Source organism: Pogoniulus pusillus, chromosome 1 (genome assembly GCF_015220805.1).
Source record: "Pogoniulus pusillus isolate bPogPus1 chromosome 1, bPogPus1.pri, whole genome shotgun sequence".
Taxonomy (NCBI): Eukaryota; Metazoa; Chordata; class Aves; order Piciformes; family Lybiidae; genus Pogoniulus; species Pogoniulus pusillus.
The window spans coordinates 417,353-433,384 of NC_087264.1; the positions used below are offsets into that span (position 1 = coordinate 417,353).

Consider the following 16,032-nt stretch of genomic DNA (forward strand, 5'->3'; position numbering starts at 1 on the left):
CAGAAGCCCAGGTGCCCCCTAAGATACTCATCTCCCAGCCCTGACACATCATTCAAAGGCAATACTTAGAATCACAGAATCAGTCAGGGTTGGAAGGGACCACAAGGAGCAGCCAGTGCCAACTCCCCTGCCATGCCTAGGGACACTCTACCCTAGAGCAGGCTGCACACAGCCTCAGCCAGCCTGGCCTCAAACACCTCCAGCCATGGGGCCTCAACCACCTCCTGGGCAACCCATTCCAGCCTCTCACCACTCTCCTGCTCAACAACTTCCTCCTCACAGCCAGTCTGAACCTACCCTTCCCCAGCTTTGCTTCCACCACTCCCTCAGCTAATGTCACCTTACCAGCCTAGCACAACACCAGCAGATCACACACATTCTCCTCAGCTTCAGTGCCCAGGTGAGTTTGGAAGCTCTTCAGAGGGAGACTCCGCAGAGGTTGTGGGCAGCCTGCTCCAGTGCCAGCTTTTCCTCGTGTTCTGAACTTGTCTGGCTCTGTCTCACTTTGTAGGATGCTGCCCCAGCTCGATGCTGCTCCAGGATAATTTGTTTCGTTCAATTTCATTGGTAGGGACCTCTGGAGATCATCAAATGCAATCCCCCTCCTAAAGCAGGGCCACCTACAGCAGGCTGTCTGGGACCACAATGTTCCAGTGGGTTTGGAATCTCTCCAGAGAGGGACACTCCATAGTCTCTCTGGGCAGCCTGCTCCAGGGCTCCAACACCCTCAGATCTTCAGATGGAACCTTCTGGGTTCCACTTTGTGTCTGTTGCCCCTTGCCTTGTCACTGGGAAACCACTGACAAGAATCTGGCCACATCCTCTTGCACCCTACCCTTTAGCCCTTGCTAAGCACTGCTCAGATCCCCTCTGTGCCTGCCCTTCTCTAGGCTCAACAGCCCCAGGGCTCTCAGCCTTTCCTCCTCACAGAGCTGCTCCAGGCCCCTCAGTTCTTTGTAGCCTCCACTGGACTCTCTCCAGTAGTTCCCCATCTCTTCTGAGCAGGGGAGCCCAAAACTGGACCCAAGTCCCCATCTGCAACTCCATCAGGGCCGAAACCTGCTGGCCACACTCTTGCTGAGCCCCAGGAGAGCACTGGCTCTCATGGCCACAATGATCCCTTGCTGGCTCATGGTGAGCTTGCTGTCCACCAGCGCTGCCAGCTCCTTCTCCACAGAGCTGACTTCCATCAGGCTAACCTCTCACCTGTACTGCTGCAAAGGTTATTCCTCCCCAGGTGCAGGCCCCTACACTTGTCCTTCTCAAACTCCACGAAGCTCCCCTCTGCTCAGCTCTCCAGCCAGGCCCAGACTCACCAACTGGCAGCCACTCCTCCCAGCTGTGCATCACCCACAGACAGGCGATTTCCTCCAGCAGTAGGAACTCAAAAAAGCCACTGGGACACTGCAGGAGGAAGCACTGCCACGGCTGGCAGCACAGGAAAAGGAAGGCTAAGCCATGAATAAGCACTATTGTTGCTGTTTCCAGAACAAAAGAGCCCCAAATCAAAATAATGAGAGCCAGAAGTGACACAGTTCTTAAGCCTTCTACTAGTGTAATTGCAATGTTACTCCATGCCATTGGTGTTACTCATTACCAACACCATCATTTTTTAAGGAATAAAAATGTTAAATACAAATGTAGAGTTCAACTGAGGGGAAATTGTCCTGGTGGATGGGAGGTTGAGCAGAAGCCAGCAACATGCACTCGTGGGCTGCAGGGCAATGCCATTCTGGGGTGCATTAGAAGGGCTGTGGTGAGCAGGTTGAGAGAGATTCTCCTGCCCCTCTGAGGCCACACCTGCAGTACTGTGTCCAGTTCTGGGCTCCCCAGTTCAAGAGGGACACAGAACTGCTGGAGAGAGTCCAGCACAGAGCCACAGAGATGCTGAAGGGAATGGAACAGCTCGGTTAGGAGGAGAGCCTGAGGCAGCTGGGGCTGTGCTGCTGGGAGAGGAGGAGACTGAGAGGTGACCTCAGCAGTGGTTATCACTGTGTGCAGTGAGTGCAGAGGCTGGAGCCAGGCTCTGCTGGTGGTGCCCAGGGACAGCACAAGGGGCACTGGGTGGGATAGAGGCAGAGGAAGTTTCATGTAAGCATGAGGAGGAATTTTTCCCTGTGAGGGTGACAGAGCCTGGCACAGGCTGCCCAGGGGGGCTGTGGAGTCTCCCTCTCTGGAGATATTCCAGATCCACCTGGATGTGTTCCTGTGTGATCTGGTACAGGAGATGCTGCTCTGGAGACCCCTCCCAGCCCCTGACATGCTGTAGTTCTATGAGGAGTCATTAGAAAGAAGGAATGGTTCCATGCTGGGGTCCATACCAGGTGCTTCTCGAAGGCTAGGAAAGCACAGCACACTGCTCTGAAGTGTGGGGCAGCTGCTGAGAGGCTGAATGAACACATTTTTCACACACCCACTATTTTTTCAAGGTGCCACTGAATTGTTTTGTTTGGAAAAGACCTGTAACATCAAGCCCAACCATGACCTAGCTCTGCCAAGGCTGGTGCTAAACCATGTCCCTCAGGACACTGCTGGTTCATGGTGAGCCACCAGGTTAGAGCAAGGATGCAGGACAAGTTTTGGCCATGCAACCAGTGAAAGTCTGCCTTATCTGCAAGCGTTCAAGCTGCAGCCCTTCCCAGGGACACTAGTGTAACTGCACCCAGGAAGGTCCCATCAGAGGAAGCCTCTTCTGCAGCCACAGTAAGAAGCTGAGCCAGCCATGGATCTGCTGCTTGCTCTGCATGTCCACAAGCCACACGGGGAGGAAGGCAGGGCAGCGGATCTGTACTCACGGAAGGGCAGGGCTGCACGGCACAGTCTCTCATTCCACAGTGACTGCTGTCACTCCAGAAAGGACAGGGCTTCCTTAGGTTTACCTACAAACAACACATCATCCTATCAGCAACTTCTTCCAGGCACCAAAGACAATCTTCAGCTCGAGTTTACCCCACACATCTCCAGTGCCCTGGTTGCAAGGCTGCAGCTAACAAAACCTGGGGCAGTGAGAGTGGAAAGAGATGATGGTGTTTCTCTTTGGGAAGATCAGCCTCTACTGCTCACTCAGATGAGGCTCCTACCTTGGAAAGACAGGGATCTGACAGGTGGATCACTTGGTGGATAAGGAATTGGCTTAGAATCATAGAATCAGTCAGACTTGGAAGGGACCACAATTACCAGCCAGCTCCAACCCCCCTGCCATGGCCAGGGACATCCTGACCTAGATCAGGCTGGCCACAGCCTGGCCTTAAACACCTCCAGGGATGAGGTTTCCAACACCTCCCCGGGTAACCTCTTCCAGGGTCTCAGCATCTTCATGCTGAAGAACTTCTTCCTAACATCCAGTCTCAGTCTCCCCATTTCCAGCTTGTTTCCATCCTCCCCAGTCCTATCACTCCCTGACAGCCTAAAAAGTCCCTCCCCAGCTTTCTTTTAGCCCCCTAAAGATACTGAAAGGCCACAATAAGGTCACCTGAGAGCCTTCTCCTCTCCAGACTGCACAGCCCTAACTCACTCAGTCTCTCCTCACAGGAGAGGTGCTCCAGCCCTCTGCTCATCCTCCTGGCCCTAAATGATGGCTTGATTATCACACTCAGAGTGATGGCCAATGGTTCCATGTCTAAGTGGAGACAAGCAATGAGCAGTGCTCCTCAGGCTCAGTACTGGGGCTTGGTGCTGTTGGTGGCATGGATGAGAGGACTGATTGCACCCTCAGCAACTCTGCCTACCATACTCAACTGTGCAGCCAACGTGCTGCAGGGAAGGGATATCACCCAGAGGGGCCTGCACAGGTCTGACAGATAGGCCAATGCCAACCCCAGGAAGCTTAGCAGAGCCAAGTGTAAGGTGCCACACATAGAAGCACAGAATCAGTCAGGGTTCAAAGGGACCACAAAGAGCAGACAGTTCCAACCCCCCTGCCATGCCCAGGGACACCCTACCCTAGAGCAGGCTGCCCACAGCCTCAGCCAGCCTGGCCTGAAGCACTTCCAGCCATGGGGCCTCGGCCACCTCCCTGGGCAACCCACTCCACTCTCATTTTGAGGGCAACCCCAAGCACAAACACAGCCTGGGTGGAGAGTGGATAGAGAGTGCCCTGAGAAGGACTTTGGAGTGCTGGGTGATAAGCTCAGCATGAGCCACCAATACACATGCACTCACAGCCCAGAGCCAGGTGCAGCCTGGGCAGCAGGTGCAGGGAGGGGGTTCTGCCCCTCTGCTCTGCTCTGCTGAGACCCCAGCTGCAGTGCTGGGGACAGCTCCGGAGTCCTCAGCACAGCCAAGACATGGACCTGTTGGAGTGGGGCCAGAGGAGGCTGCAGCAATGATGCAAGGGCTGGAAGCCCTCTGCTGAGAGGCCAGGCCAAGAGAGTTGTTCAGCTTGGAGAAAAAACATCTCCAAGAAGACCTTCTGGTGGCCTCTCAGTACTGAAAGAGGCTGATCAGAAAGCTGGGGAGAGACTTTTGAGCAGAGCCTACTGTGACAGAACAAGGAGTGGTGGTTTTGAACTGAAAGAGGAAGACTCAGACTGGAGAGAAGGAAGAAATTGTTGATGCTGAGCACAATGAGACACTGTCCCAGGCTGCCCAGAGAGGTGGCAGATGCCCCATCCCTGGAGCCATTCCAGGTCAGGTCATTTCTGGGCCCTAAGCAAGCTGATATAGCTGCAGGTGTCCCTGCTGACTGCAGGGGTGTTGGAGCGGATGAGCTTTAGAAGTCCATTCAACCCCAAGTCACTCTGTGACTGTGTCTCACTGTGAGTGGTCTGGATAAATGCACTTCTGTTACAGATCTCTGCACTGCAAGAGAGAAGACCTTAACCTCTTTAACAGGCCCCAGCCTTTCTTTCCTGTGAGTTATAGCAACTATCACTGCTGCAATACAACTGATACTTAACAGATGTTGTGGCTCTGGCAGAGACGGGAAACAGGGGCAAAGAAAATAAACCCCAGCTCTCCTCCAGTGACTTCAGAGAGAAGCCTCTTTAGCTCCCTGGAGCCAGGGACATTTTCAACTCTTCTTACAGAAGATTAAGTATTTACTTGTCCCATAGAAGCATCAAACTGTCCCATAACCCAAGCACACTCCAGCACCAGGCATGGGGAGACAGTCTCTCTGGGAGAGCAGAGCCCACCTAATGATGATGGTCTGGCACCAGCAGCAGCCAGCGACTCACCCAAGCCTCTGCTACCCAAACCAGGTCTTCCATGCTGATGGGGAGACATTATGAATATTTCCACTATGCAACACAGATCCCAAAACGTCATCAACATTTTTGAGCCCCAGCTCGATAAAAGAAGTCATTTCTTTGGTCTGCTGCCTAAGCCCTTGAGAGAGAAGAGAGTGTGAGAACACAGGAGGAAACGGAGCATTTCTCTGGCGTGAAATCCAGCCAAGCACTGCAACAGGCTTGCTGGAGGGGTGGCCAGAGCCTGACAGTGCTTACGGGGCACTTGGACAACGCTCTTCATGGCATGCTTAAACTCTTGGTCAGCCCTGAGGCGATCAGCCTGCATGATCACCCTGGGTCCCTCCCACCTGGAAGTCTTCCAGCCTCTATCTTTACAGCCCTGCTGTTCACTTTAGAAGCATGTCCTGGCACACTGAGAGCCTCCTGACAATAGGCCAGTCCCACTCGCTGACTCGCTTTGTCAGGAGCTGAGCAGCAGCCCGGGTGAACGCGGGAACATGACTGCCGGGGGAGCAAGTTACCTTGTAGTATCTGAAGTAGTCACTCTCCAGAAGCCCACTCAGCCTGGGGAAAAGCCTGTAGTTGTTGAAGGCATCGATGGTCTCCACGTCACACGTGCAGTCGTCCAAGAGACCAGTAACCTACGAGGTGAGAGCAACAGCAGTGACTCACCCAACACACGCAAGCACTTCAGACAGCAAACCACATCTTCAGCCAGCTTCTTGTCAGCAGTAAGCTGCAGAATGGTTTTGGCTGGAAGAGACTTCTAAAGGTCCTTACAGTGACCTATGTGCAGAGCCCCAGGCCTCACCTGCAGTGGGGCATCTCCCACCTCTCTGGGCAGCATGGGACAGGGGCTCACCACCCTCAGTGTAAAGAATGTTTCCCTTCTCTCTAGCCTGAATCTCCTCTCTTAGGTTAAAACCCTCACCCCTTGTCCTGTCACAACACACTCCACTGTGCCCAGCTCTCTTACTAGCCCCTTCAAGCACTGAAAGGCCACCAGAAGCTCTCCCTGGAGCCCTCCCTTCTCCAGGCTGAACTGCCCAACTCTCTCTGCCCAGCCTCCCAGCAGAAGGCTTCCAGCCCTCCCATCACTGCTGTGACCTCCTCTGGCCCTGCTCCAGCAGGTGCTGAGGGCTCCAGATCAGACCCCAGATTGCAGGTGGGAGTCTCACCAGAGGCCAGACATTGGAGGAGATGGTGCACACACAAAACCACACATCAGGCACAGGAAAAGCAATGACTGAGGGTTCTGTTAGGGCCAAATCCAGCCAGACACTGCCTATGGGCTGCCGCCACACCCGACACTTACACACTGCCAGCCAGCTCAGCATCCCATCTGAGACAAGCCCCCAGGTGTCACTCCTGGAAGAGGATGTTAGGAGGAAGTTGTTGCCAGAGAGTGATTGGCATTGGAATGGGCTGCCCAGGGAGGTGGTGGAGTCACCGTGCCTGGAGGTGTTTAAACAAAGTGCCATGGTCTGGTTGATTGGCCAGGTCTGGGTGCTAGGTTGGGCTGGCTGAGCTTGGAGCTCTCTTCCAGCCTGCTTGGTTCTATGATTCTTCAGGACATACAGGTGAGAACTGGTGTTTGCTCAAGGGTAAAAGAACCAATCAGGCAACAAAAATGTCACCAAGGATTACAGTACTGAGAAACTCACAGGCTCACAGATGTCAGGGGCTGGAAGGGAAACAAAGAGATCATCCAGTCCAACCCCCCTGCCACAGCAGGGCCACACAATCTAGCTCAGGGCACACAGGAACACATCCAGACAGGCCTGGAAAGGCTCCAGAGAAGGAGACTCCACAACCTCTCTGGGCAGCCTGTGCCAGGGCTCTGAGACCCTTACAGACAGAAGTTCCCCCTTGTGTTGAGCTGGAGCCTCCTGTGCTGCAGCTTCCATCCATTGCTGCTTGTCCTGCCCCAGGGAGCAGTAAGCAGAGCCTGTCCTCCCCTCAGATAGTTATAGACATTGATTAAATCCCCTCTCAGTCTTCTCTTCTCCAGACTAAGCAGCCCCAGGTCCCTCAGCCTCTCCTCACTAGGCAGTGCTCCAGTCCCCTCATCATCCTCACAGCCCTCTGCTGGACTCTCTCCAGCACACCCCTGTCCCTTTTACACTGGGGAGCCCAAATCTGAAGGCAGCACTCAAGATGAGGTCTCAGCAGGACAAGTCCTTCTTGTTAAATCAACTGCACTGAGGCCGTTTCCTCAATTTAACCACAGAACAGGAGTGGTTGGAAGGGACCTGTGCAGATCATGGAGTGCAACCAGACAAGGCAGGGTCACCTAAAGCAAGGCACACTGGAACAGATCCAGGTAGGTTTTGAATGCCTTCAGATACAGAGAGCCAACCACCTCTCCAGGCAGCCTGCTGCAGTGCTTCATCACCTTTAAATTAGAATCACAGAATCAGTCAGGGTTGGAAGGGACCACAAGGAGCAGCCAGGTCCAATCCCCCTGCCATGCCCAGGGACACTCTACCCTAGATCAGGCTGCCCACAGCCTCAGCCAGCCTGGCCTTGAACACCTCCAAGAAGGTTGTGGAGCACAGAAATCACTGTGCTCCACAACCAACCTGGGCAACCTGTGCCAGTCTCTCACCACCCTCACTGCAAACAACTTCTTCCTAACATTCAATCTCCTCTCTCCCACTTCAAACCCATTCCTCCTCCTCCTGGCATTACCAGACCTTGTCAGTAGTCCCTCCCCAGCCCTCCTGTAGCCCCCTTCAGATCCAAGGGCTCCTGGAAGCCTTCTCCTCTCCAGGCTGCAGAGCCCCAACTCTCTCAGCCTGTCCTCATAGCAGAGCTGCTGCAGCCCTCTCAGCATCTTGGTGGCCTCCTCTGGACTGGCTCCAACACTTCCATGTCCTGCTTGTGCTGGGGGCTCCAGAAGTGTACACAGCACCTGAACTCTTCCCTAAAAGACCCAAAAGCCCCAATTCTCCTCATAAGAGAGATGTTCCAGTCCCCTCACCATCTTCGCAGCCCTTTGCTGTACCCTGTCCAGTAAAAGCACAACTGCAACCCTTTGTTCTCCTTGCTTCAGAGAGCCATTTGGCAAGGGAACAGCTGTTCCAGATCTGACGTAGAAAGAGCCAATCCTTCTTGCATCATCCTGAACCACTCAGCAAGCTGTGTGCAAGCCCTGAACAAAGAACCCACCCCACAGCCAACCACCAAAACAAAGCAGCACCAGTTGAGCTCCAGCTTCCCGGCAGCCCGGATGGCAAATTGCACAACACAGGAGCAGTTTTGTTTCCCCCCACACCCGCGGTTTGTTCCCGGGGAACTCAGCCCAGCCGAGGCCACGGCTCACAACTCACAACTCGGCTGCTCTTGACAGCACACCAGGGAATTTCCCTGGATGCGGATGCAGCAATCCCACACGTAGCCAGCTGCCCTTCCCCAGGGGCCTGAGACCATCCGCTGGTTTAAAACACTGCTGTTAATCCTGGCATGAGGAGAAGCCCTCTCCCCACGTCTGCCCCAGCCAGCCTGCGGAACCCTGGCGGCAGAGAGCCGCCGGCGGTGCCCCACGCTGCTGCTCCGGGGGCGAGGCTCCATCTCTGCCTCCGCCGAGCACAGAGCAAGCTGGAAGCAGAGACAAGCAAGGGAAGGCAGCAAACACTGCCACAGAACCACAGAACTGCAGAACTGCTTCCGATGGAAAAGACCTCTAAGATCCCCAAGTCCAACTGCCAACCCAACACCACCATGCCCACTAAACCATGTCCCACAGTGCCAAGCCCACAGGCTTCTTGAACACCTCCAGGGATGGTGACTCCACCACCTCCCTGGGCAGCCTGTGCCAAGGCCTGACCACTCTTTCAGGAAAGAAACTGTTCCTAACGTCTTCTGGTGCAGCTTGAAGCCATTTCCTCTCATCCTATCACTTGATACTAGAGACAAGAAACCAACCCCCACACTAAGCCACTCAGCTCCCTTAGCATGGGCAGTTGTGAGGTGTGACAGCGGCGGCACAGAAGGTCCCCGGGGGAGGCCAGGTACAAAGCTGGTGAATGCACAAGCCCCAAGGCAGTGGTGGGTTGTATTTAAGGTGCTCCTTCTTTTCTTAACGCACTCAACCACCCTAAGGGCTGCTGAAAGCTGTGGGGCAGCAAGGGCAAGTCAGAAAAGGCAGCAGGTGACCACAGCCACCACCACAGCCACCATCACAGCAGCCGAGCCCAACACGGGAGCAAAATCCTGCAAGCCTGAAGAAGCAGCCTCCCTGAACCAAAGTACCTGCAGCGAGGCTGGAGGGAGGAGGGGACAGCCTCTCCTCGACGGCAGCCACGGGACTAGATGAAACGTTCCCAAGCTGCACCAAGCAGGGCTGGGACTGGATGCTGGGAAGTACCTCCTCACTGAAAGGGCTATCAACACTGGAACGGTCTGCCCAGGGCAGTGACTGCCCCGGCGGTGTGTAAGGGCATGGTTTAGCCTTGACCCCTCAGAGCTGGCTGAAAGCTGGGCTGGTTGATCTCCGAGGTCTCCTCCAGTCAGGTACACTCTGTGCGGTTCCCTTCTCCTCCAGCCCTCACCATCAGCGAGCACACAGGCGGCTGGCACCATCAGGCTGCGCTGCCTTCCAGCGCGGCCGGGGCAGGCTGCTGGCGAACCTCGACAAGTGCAGGGTCCCGGACCCGAGGAGGAACAGCCCCAGCGGGAGGAGAGGGGCAGGTGAGGAAGGCGACGCCAGGCAGAGCTGCACGGCAGCTTCACTAAACATATGACAACTACCGCTACGGAGACACAGCTCCCTGCCCTCCCGAGAAGGAGTCACACGTGGAGCACAGCCACACGGGATGGGGAGGAGGGGGGAAAACAGCCCAGATCAGGCAGAGGGCACCTTAAAGGTAGCTGCAGGTTCTTGCTGCCACTCCAGGCAGAGGGAAGGAATCATCAAAGTAGCCAGCATGGATTCACTAAGGGGAAGTCATGCTGGGCCAGTCTGAAGCGCTGCACAGCTGGGTAGGCAAGAGCAGTGGATGTCATCTACCTGGACTTCAGCAAGGTTTGTCACAGTCTCCCATCACATCCTGATAAGTAAGCCTAAGAAGTGTGACTGGATGACCAGACAGTGAGGTGGGCTGAGAACTGGTTGCAAGAAAGAGTTCAGAGGGTTGCAGTCAGTGATGGAGGCCTGTGGCTAGTGATGCTCCTCAGGGCTCACTGCTGGGTCCAGTCTTGTTCAACATCTTCGTTGATGACTTGAATGAAGGGGCAGAGTGAACCCTCAGACACTGATGACAACACAAAACTGAGAGGAGTGGCCAACACCATCAGACAGTGCTGCCATCCAGCGAGACCTGCTGAAGAGTTGGGCAGATGGGAACCCCATGAAGCTCAACAAGAGCAAGTGCAGAGTCCTGCATCTGGGGAGGAATAACCCCTGCACCAGTACAGGCTCTGGAAAGAAGGACCTGGGAGAGCGGGTGGGCAACAACCATGAGCCACCAATGTGTCACTGTGGCCAAGGAAGCCAATGGTCTCCTGGCATGCATGAAGAGTGTGGTCTGCAGGTCTCCTCTCCCTCTACTCTGCCCTAGCGAGGCCACACTGGGTCCCATTGGGGGCTCCTCAGTTCGAGAGACAAGGACTCACTGGAGAGGGGCTCCAAAGATGCTGAGGGGCCTGGAGCAGCTCTGTGAAGGGAAAAGGCTGAGGGACCTGGGGCTGTTGAGCCTGGAGAAGGGCAGACACAGAGGGGATCTGAGCAGTGCTCAGCAAGAGCTACAGGGTGGGAGGACTCTTTCCAGTGGTGCCCACTGACTGGCCAAGGGGCAATGGGCACACACTGGATCCCAGGAGGTTCCATCTGAACGAGAGGAAAAACTTCTTTGCTGTGAGGGTGCTGGAGCCCTGGAGCAGGCTGCTCAGAGAGGCTGTGGAGTCTCCTTCTCTGGAGAGATTCCAAACCCCAGCTGGACACTGTGATCCTGGGCAAGCCGCTGTGGGTGACCCTGCTTAAGCAGTGGGGTTGGACTGGATGATCTCCAGAGGTCCCTTCCAACCCCCACCATGCTGGGATTCCGTGATCAGGCTCTGTGCTCAGACTACTCCATACAAGGAGCACATTTTGGATACAGCTGATTCCACATGGGCTTGGATATTCGACACAGCCACAGCAACTGAAGGAGCGGTTGTGGCAGAATCCCCTGGGCGAGTTGACAACTACAGCACCATGATTTGGAGGGTCACTTTTTTTCTGGTGGTCACACTGAAGCCCACCACCTCATCCTCACCCAGGTGCTGTCCTCTGTCAGCCACGTCACTGGTAACAAGGACCAACAGCAGAGCAATTTAACTGTCCATTAGCCTGAATCACCCTTGTAGAAAAAACCAACACCAAAACAAACACCACCAGAAAACCCCAAAGCACCCATGGCAGCCATCTGCTAATCCAGTTTCACAATCCAAATCACTTTGGAAGTTAAGAAAGGATAAAGCCCAAACAACAACAACGAAAACCCCAAACCCACCACCACAGAAATCCCAAACCATGCCAGAAGCCCTTTTCATTTTCCCGGGAATGTCTTAGCCCTTGTGGCAGGCACCCCTGAGGTTGGGTCTAGAGCATCCTGCAAGGAAGGCACCCCTGAGGTTGGGTCTAAAAGCATCCTGCAGGGCAGGCACCCCTGAGGTTGGGTCTAGAGCATCCTGCAAGGAAGGCACCCCTGAGGTTGGGTCTAAAAGCATCCTGCAGGGCAGGCCTGTGGATCTCCTGCAGCTGCTCCCGGCTCCACGCGAAACAGTCACTCCAAACAGAGGACAGCCCCGTGAGAGGTGACACCAGAGCACCCCCAGCCGAAACAGGACACCAAGAACGTGTCTGTGAGGGCGGGAGAGCTAAAGATCTTCATCCTAGAAGCTCCCCCTTGTTCCGTGGCCACCTGCCATCCCAGAACCTGTCTCTCCCAGCCAGAGACTCCTTTCTCTGGGACTCCAATGCCTGCTGTCAGAGTGGCTGAGCTCCAGCGTGCACCAAGCTCGCCCCGCAGCGAGTGGTGCCTCAGAACACCTTCCCCCTGCCACCTCCCAGAACTGTCTCCATCTCAAGCTGAGCTAATCAGAAGAGCTGTTTACGAGGAAGCAGAGAGGGACCCGGTTCCAGACACGTGCCATGTGCTTGCTGGCACCAGAAGCACCAAAGCAGCGGCAGTGCCACACCGCACCGCACCCAGCCGGGGCGTGAGACACCGAGGGCAGGGCTGGGTCTGCCCCGTGAGAGATGCGAGGGAGCCGCCGGCACAGACGCCACACGCGAGGCTGCAGCTGCTGAGCAAGCAGTGAGGAAGGCGCTTGGCCGGGCCTGCCCAGCAGCCGCTCCATCCCTCAGCACCAGCGTGCCCGCCCTGGCTGCAGCGCCGCCGCTGCGCCCTGCCTCACCTGCCCTTGCCCACCCCCGCTCCTGCCAGCCTGCCCTCCCTGGCACTGCCGACCTGGCCGAGCCCGCCTCCCTCCTTGGCGCAGAACCGTCCTCCGAGCAGCGCACCTGGGACCACAGCGGACCCACACGCCCCCGCCCGCTGCACAGCTGGGCAGGAGGGAAGGCAAACTGCTCTTCTGCATCTCCCACCTGCAGCTACAGAAGGGCCGAGGGAAGGGAACGCTGCAGTGGCTGAGGCGTTGCTTTTGACCTGTATCACTTCCAGTGGCAGCTGCCTGCTCTCGTAGATAAGCCCCAGCAGCCCCAGGCTGAGCAGATGTTCCTCCTGCTGCCCCAGCACTGGGGCTTCCGAAGCCAATACAGAGCGAGAGCTCACACGGGAACCTCGGGATGAGCCACAGACTGGTGAGCGCTGGAACACGGCTCTGGAGATCATCCAGTCCCAGCCCCTGCTACGGCAGGGTCACCCACAGCAGCCTGCCCAGGAGCACAATGTCCAGGTGGCTTTGGAATCTCTCCACAACCTCTCTGGGCAGCCTGGCGCAGGGTTCCAGCACCCACACAGCAAAGAAGTTTCTCCTCAAGTTCAGATGGAACCTCCTGGGTTCCCCTCCACGCCTGCTGGCCCTTGTTCTGTTGATGGGCACCACTGAGGAGAGCCTGGCCTCATCCTCTTGCTCCCCACCCCCTTTAGCTATTGATGAGCATCGAGCAGATTCCCTCCGAGGCTGCTCTTCTCCAGGCTAAACAGTCCCAGGTCCTTCAGCCTTTCCTCCTTACAGACATGTTCCTGGCCTCTCATAATCATCTTTGTAGCCTCTACTGGACTCTCTCCAGTAGTTCCCCCTCTCCCTTGAACTGGGAAGTTCAGAACTGGATCCAGGTGTAGCCTACTAGGGCACAGCAGAGGGACAGAAGATCCTCCCTTGACCTGGTGGCCACTCTTCTTCATGCACCCCCAGGATGCCATTTTTGCCTTCTCAGTCACAAGGGCACATTGCTGGCTCAGGGTGAGCTTCCTGCCCACCAGCGTTCCCAGGTCCTTCTCGACAGAGCTGCTCTCCAGCAGGTCAGCCCCTTCACCTGTTCTGGGGCAGGAGTTACTCCTCAAGAGGTGCTGGACCTTACACTTGCTCTTGCTGAACATTGTGTGGTTCCCCTCTGCCCAGCTCCCAGTCTGTCCAGGTCTCACTGGATGCCAGCAAAGGCTGATGGTGTCAGCCACCCTTCCCAGTTCTGTGCCACCAGCAGCCTCACCGAGACTGACATGCTGTCAGGTGGCACTGCCAAGCACCTTCTCACATGAAGGGAGCTGTCTCTCCAGCCACCCCAGAGAGAAGGGGAACTGTGCTAGGTGTGAATTCCTGCCCTGGGGGCTGCAGGCTGAGTATCGACTCCACAAGAACCTGAGTGGCTTCAAAGTCTGTTTGGGTAACAAGGAGGTAACTCTCCGTGCCTGGACTCTGGCACTAATGATGGCACACAAGCCACAGAGACAGCCCTGAAGGAAGGCAGCCTGCTGCCAGACCAGAACCCTAGCCAAAACCCCAGTCTGCCCAGCACCTGCAGCACACCCTTAGTGCAGCTACATCAGCAGGTAAACAGCAGTGAGTAATAACTACCAGGAACCCGGAGAATTGGTTCATGGCTGACTAAAGAATAAAGCAAACAGGAGTATCTGGGTGGGGGAGCAGCTGCCTGCAAAGCTCAGGGAACTCTGATACCAAAATGCTGTTCAGAGCTCAGGACAGAGATTGGAAAGGAGAAACAAGCCACAAAACATCAGTGGGTTCAGTAAAACAACTGGTAGGGACCTCTGAAGATCATGGAGCCTGTCACGCCTGCTGCTTCTACTGGAAGAGTCAGGACTGGTTAGTAACCTTCTTAAGTAAATGGAGAGTTAAAATAATAGCCAAAAAAGCAGGGGAGGGGTTGCTCTCCATGGCACAACACCTATTCCAGAGACACAGTCTGCTTCAGTCAGCATGTGAAGCATTGCTAGAGCAAGTGCTCTCCAAAGTGGCCCTTGTCACCTACCCCCTCCTCATGGCTGACAGACAAGTCAAAACTCTTGCATTCACCTTACACCAAGGTTTCCTCACCTGACAAATTCATGAGAGAGAATGAGATGGTTCACAAGTGAAGCCAAAAGCTACACCCAAGTATATAACCAACAAAAGGTAAAGCACAGCAAGGCTTAGCCTGCATTCAGTTCAGGGGTAAATCAAATCCACCAGATTAGATCTGCACAAGATGAAGGGCAGATTCTATTCTACAGCCCACAAGTGTGTTTGTGGGAGGTCGAGTGCTTAACAGGGCTGAGAAGTGCTGCCCTACACAACACACTTTGCCAAGGGCAACACAGCCTGGGAAAATACTGAACATCAGCACTGGTGTTGAAAACTAAACCAAACCATGAGCTGCTCCATAAACCAGATGTGTGCTGCCACAAGCACAGCACAGGCTCCTCCTAGCCAAGGCAAAAAGCCTGTGAGCCAGGGCAGTGCCAGAATGCTGCCTTATTTCAGGTACAGGGCTCCTCATCCCACAGCACACACCCAAGTCAGGCTTCAATCCTTCGGAGACAAACCTCACTAAGCAAAAACCACACAGAGACCTGGGACTAGTCAGCTTAGAAAAGAGCAGGTGGAGGCAATCTTCCCAGTGCTGGGCACCTCAGTTCAAGAGAGATGTGGAGGTGCTGGAAGGTGTTTGGAGAAGGGCAGCAAGGCTGGGGAGGGGCCTGGAGCACAGCCCTGTGAGGAGAGGCTGAGGATGTGCAGCCTGCAGCAGAAGAGGCTCAGGGCAGAGCTCATTGCTGTCTGCAGCTGCCTGCAGGGAGGCTGTAGCCAGGTGGGGTTGGGCTCTGCTGCCAGGCAAGCAGCACCAGAACAAGGGGACACAGCCTCAAGCTGTGCCAGGGCAGGTCTAGGCTGGATGTTAGGAGGAAGTTGTTGTCAGAGAGAGTGATTGGCATTGGAATGGGCTGCCCAGGGAGGTGGTGGAGTGGCTGTGGCTGGAGGTGTTGAAGCCAAGCCTGGCTGGGGCACTTAGTGCCATGGTCTGGTTGACTGGCCAGGGCTGGGTGCTAGGTGATTAGCTGAAGGGTGGGAGGCAAGAGGCTGGGGCCAGACTCTTGCCAGTGGTACCCAGTAACAGGACAGGAGGTAACCTGCACAAATTGGAACCTTGGAGGTTCTATCTGAGCAGGAGAAAAGAACTCTTTGTTTTGAGGGTGCTGGAGCCCTGCAGCAGGCTGCCCAGAGAAGTTGGGGAGTCTCCTTCTCTGGAGAGATTCCAAACCCATCTGGACATTGTGATCCTGCTTTAGCACCAGACGATCCTTAGAGGTCCCTTCCAAACTCACCCATTCTGTGATACAGAACCAAAATGCAGGACTTTCACTTTTTATCAGCACAGTTTGCATTTACTACCTCC

The 16,032-nt window shown here is 55.3% G+C and overlaps 1 protein-coding gene across 4 annotated transcripts in view; it reads right to left on the bottom strand.

Moving 5' to 3' along the window:
- ERO1A (endoplasmic reticulum oxidoreductase 1 alpha) overlaps positions 1-16,032 on the bottom strand; it is a 36,820-nt gene that overhangs the window by 19,849 nt on the left and 939 nt on the right. For all 4 annotated transcript variants that reach the window (XM_064143013.1, XM_064142935.1, XM_064142897.1 and 1 more), the window contains exons 2-3: positions 5,714-5,833; positions 2,796-2,879 (exon numbers count right to left, since the gene is read on the bottom strand). In XM_064143013.1, coding sequence (XP_063999083.1) covers positions 2,796-2,879; positions 5,714-5,833 — 204 coding nt within the window. The remainder of the gene's footprint in view (positions 1-2,795; positions 2,880-5,713; positions 5,834-16,032) is intronic.